Below are 1,504 nucleotides of genomic sequence, written 5' to 3' on the forward strand. Positions count from 1 at the left end.
CAAAGTTTTCGTCTTGAGGGGAGCTACTTTGGATTTTGCTGTCAATAAAGATACTTTTAAACCTTCAGCGGTACTAGTGCGAACGTAGATGCACGCTCCATATGCTCGCATGGAAGCGTCAGCGAAACCATGTATTTCTGCCGGGACTTTGGCGTCTGTATGAACGAATCGCGATGCCTCGATCTTGGGCAGTTGCAACAGCGTTCCCTTAAAAGCTTCCCAAGATGTCTGCAGTTGCATCGGCAGCGACTCGTCCCAGTCTAACTTTCGAAGCCACAGTTCCTGCAACAACATTTTTTCCCTAGTCACTAGAGGGCACAACAAGCCAAGCGGATCGAAAAGTCGGGCAGTCACCGACAGTATGTTTCGTTTTGTCGCACGAAGATCCAGGAAAGAGACATCCAACCGAAATTGAAAGTAATCTTTACCCGGCAACCAAACCACGCCAAGGGTCTTAGTTACGTCTGAGTCTGCCGTTAGCGGCATGACAGCGCTTTCAGATGCGGAACCACTTTGCCAATTCAAATCCTGCCTCTTGCAATACCTGAGAAACTTCGTCTCGAAGGCTTAGCAGGTCCTGAACGCTTCTGGCGCCAGTCAACAAATCGTCAACATAAAAGTCATTTTGAATGACCTTGGCGGCTTTTGGATACGAATCCTGCGCGATCTCTCCAAGCCGATTTAAACACCGAAAGGCCAGATAGGGGGCTGGCGAAGTACCATAAGTCACGGTGTTCAGCTTGAAGATTTTTAGAGACTCAGATGGATCTCGTCTCCACACTATGAGGTGAAAGTTTCGGTCAGCTTCGTCAACTATTACTTGACGATACATCTTTTTTACGTCTGCTGCAAGCGCAAACTTGTGCAGTCTGAACCGAAGCAGGGTCGAATACAGCTCCTCTTGAATGGTGGGGCCAACCATCAAGATGTCATTCAACGCGACCTGCGTCGATGTACGGCTCGAGGCGTCGAATACCACTCTCAACTTTGTCGAGGTGCTTTGAGGTCGCAGCAGGCATTGGTGCGGAATGAAATAGTGCGGACTGTCTGGAATTTTATTGTTAGTGGAAGACATTTGGCCCATCGCTTCATATTCTTCCATGAATTCCAGATACATCTTTTTTAAAGAAGGATCTTTGGATAATCTTCTTTCAAGCGACAAAAATCTACGTTTCGCAACTTCATATGATGAACCAAGAGTGTTTGGGTCAGATTTGAACGGCAGACGAACCGAAAATCTCCCGGACGACAATCTTTGAGTATTTTTCTCAAAGTGTTGCTCACAAAGTTGCTGCTCAGGAGTATGGACCTTGGCCTTGGGCGGCAAGTCCTCCACAGACCAAAATTTCTGCAGGGTTGTGTCGATTGACTCCAACAATTTCCTCCTGGCAGCTGAGATGTACTAACTTTTCCGTATTTCTTATTTTTTCTGAGGCACATCTCCCTGACACTATCCAGCCGAGAACTGTTTTTTGCAAAATGGGAAACTCAGGCCCTTGCTTTA

The 1,504-nt window shown here is 46.9% G+C and overlaps 1 protein-coding gene across 1 annotated transcript; it reads right to left on the reverse strand.

Annotated features, from left to right (window-relative positions):
* Positions 1-496: 496 nt before the first annotated feature.
* LOC138913695 (uncharacterized) lies at positions 497-1,117 on the reverse strand. Its single transcript, XM_070217941.1, has one exon. The coding sequence runs from the start codon at positions 1,115-1,117 to the stop codon at positions 497-499; it is 621 nt and encodes a 206-aa protein (XP_070074042.1).
* Between the last annotated feature and the right edge of the window lie 387 nt (positions 1,118-1,504).

The sequence above is a fragment of the Drosophila takahashii genome, chromosome 3R, assembly GCF_030179915.1.
Source record: "Drosophila takahashii strain IR98-3 E-12201 chromosome 3R, DtakHiC1v2, whole genome shotgun sequence".
In the NCBI taxonomy this organism is placed as follows: Eukaryota; Metazoa; Arthropoda; class Insecta; order Diptera; family Drosophilidae; genus Drosophila; species Drosophila takahashii.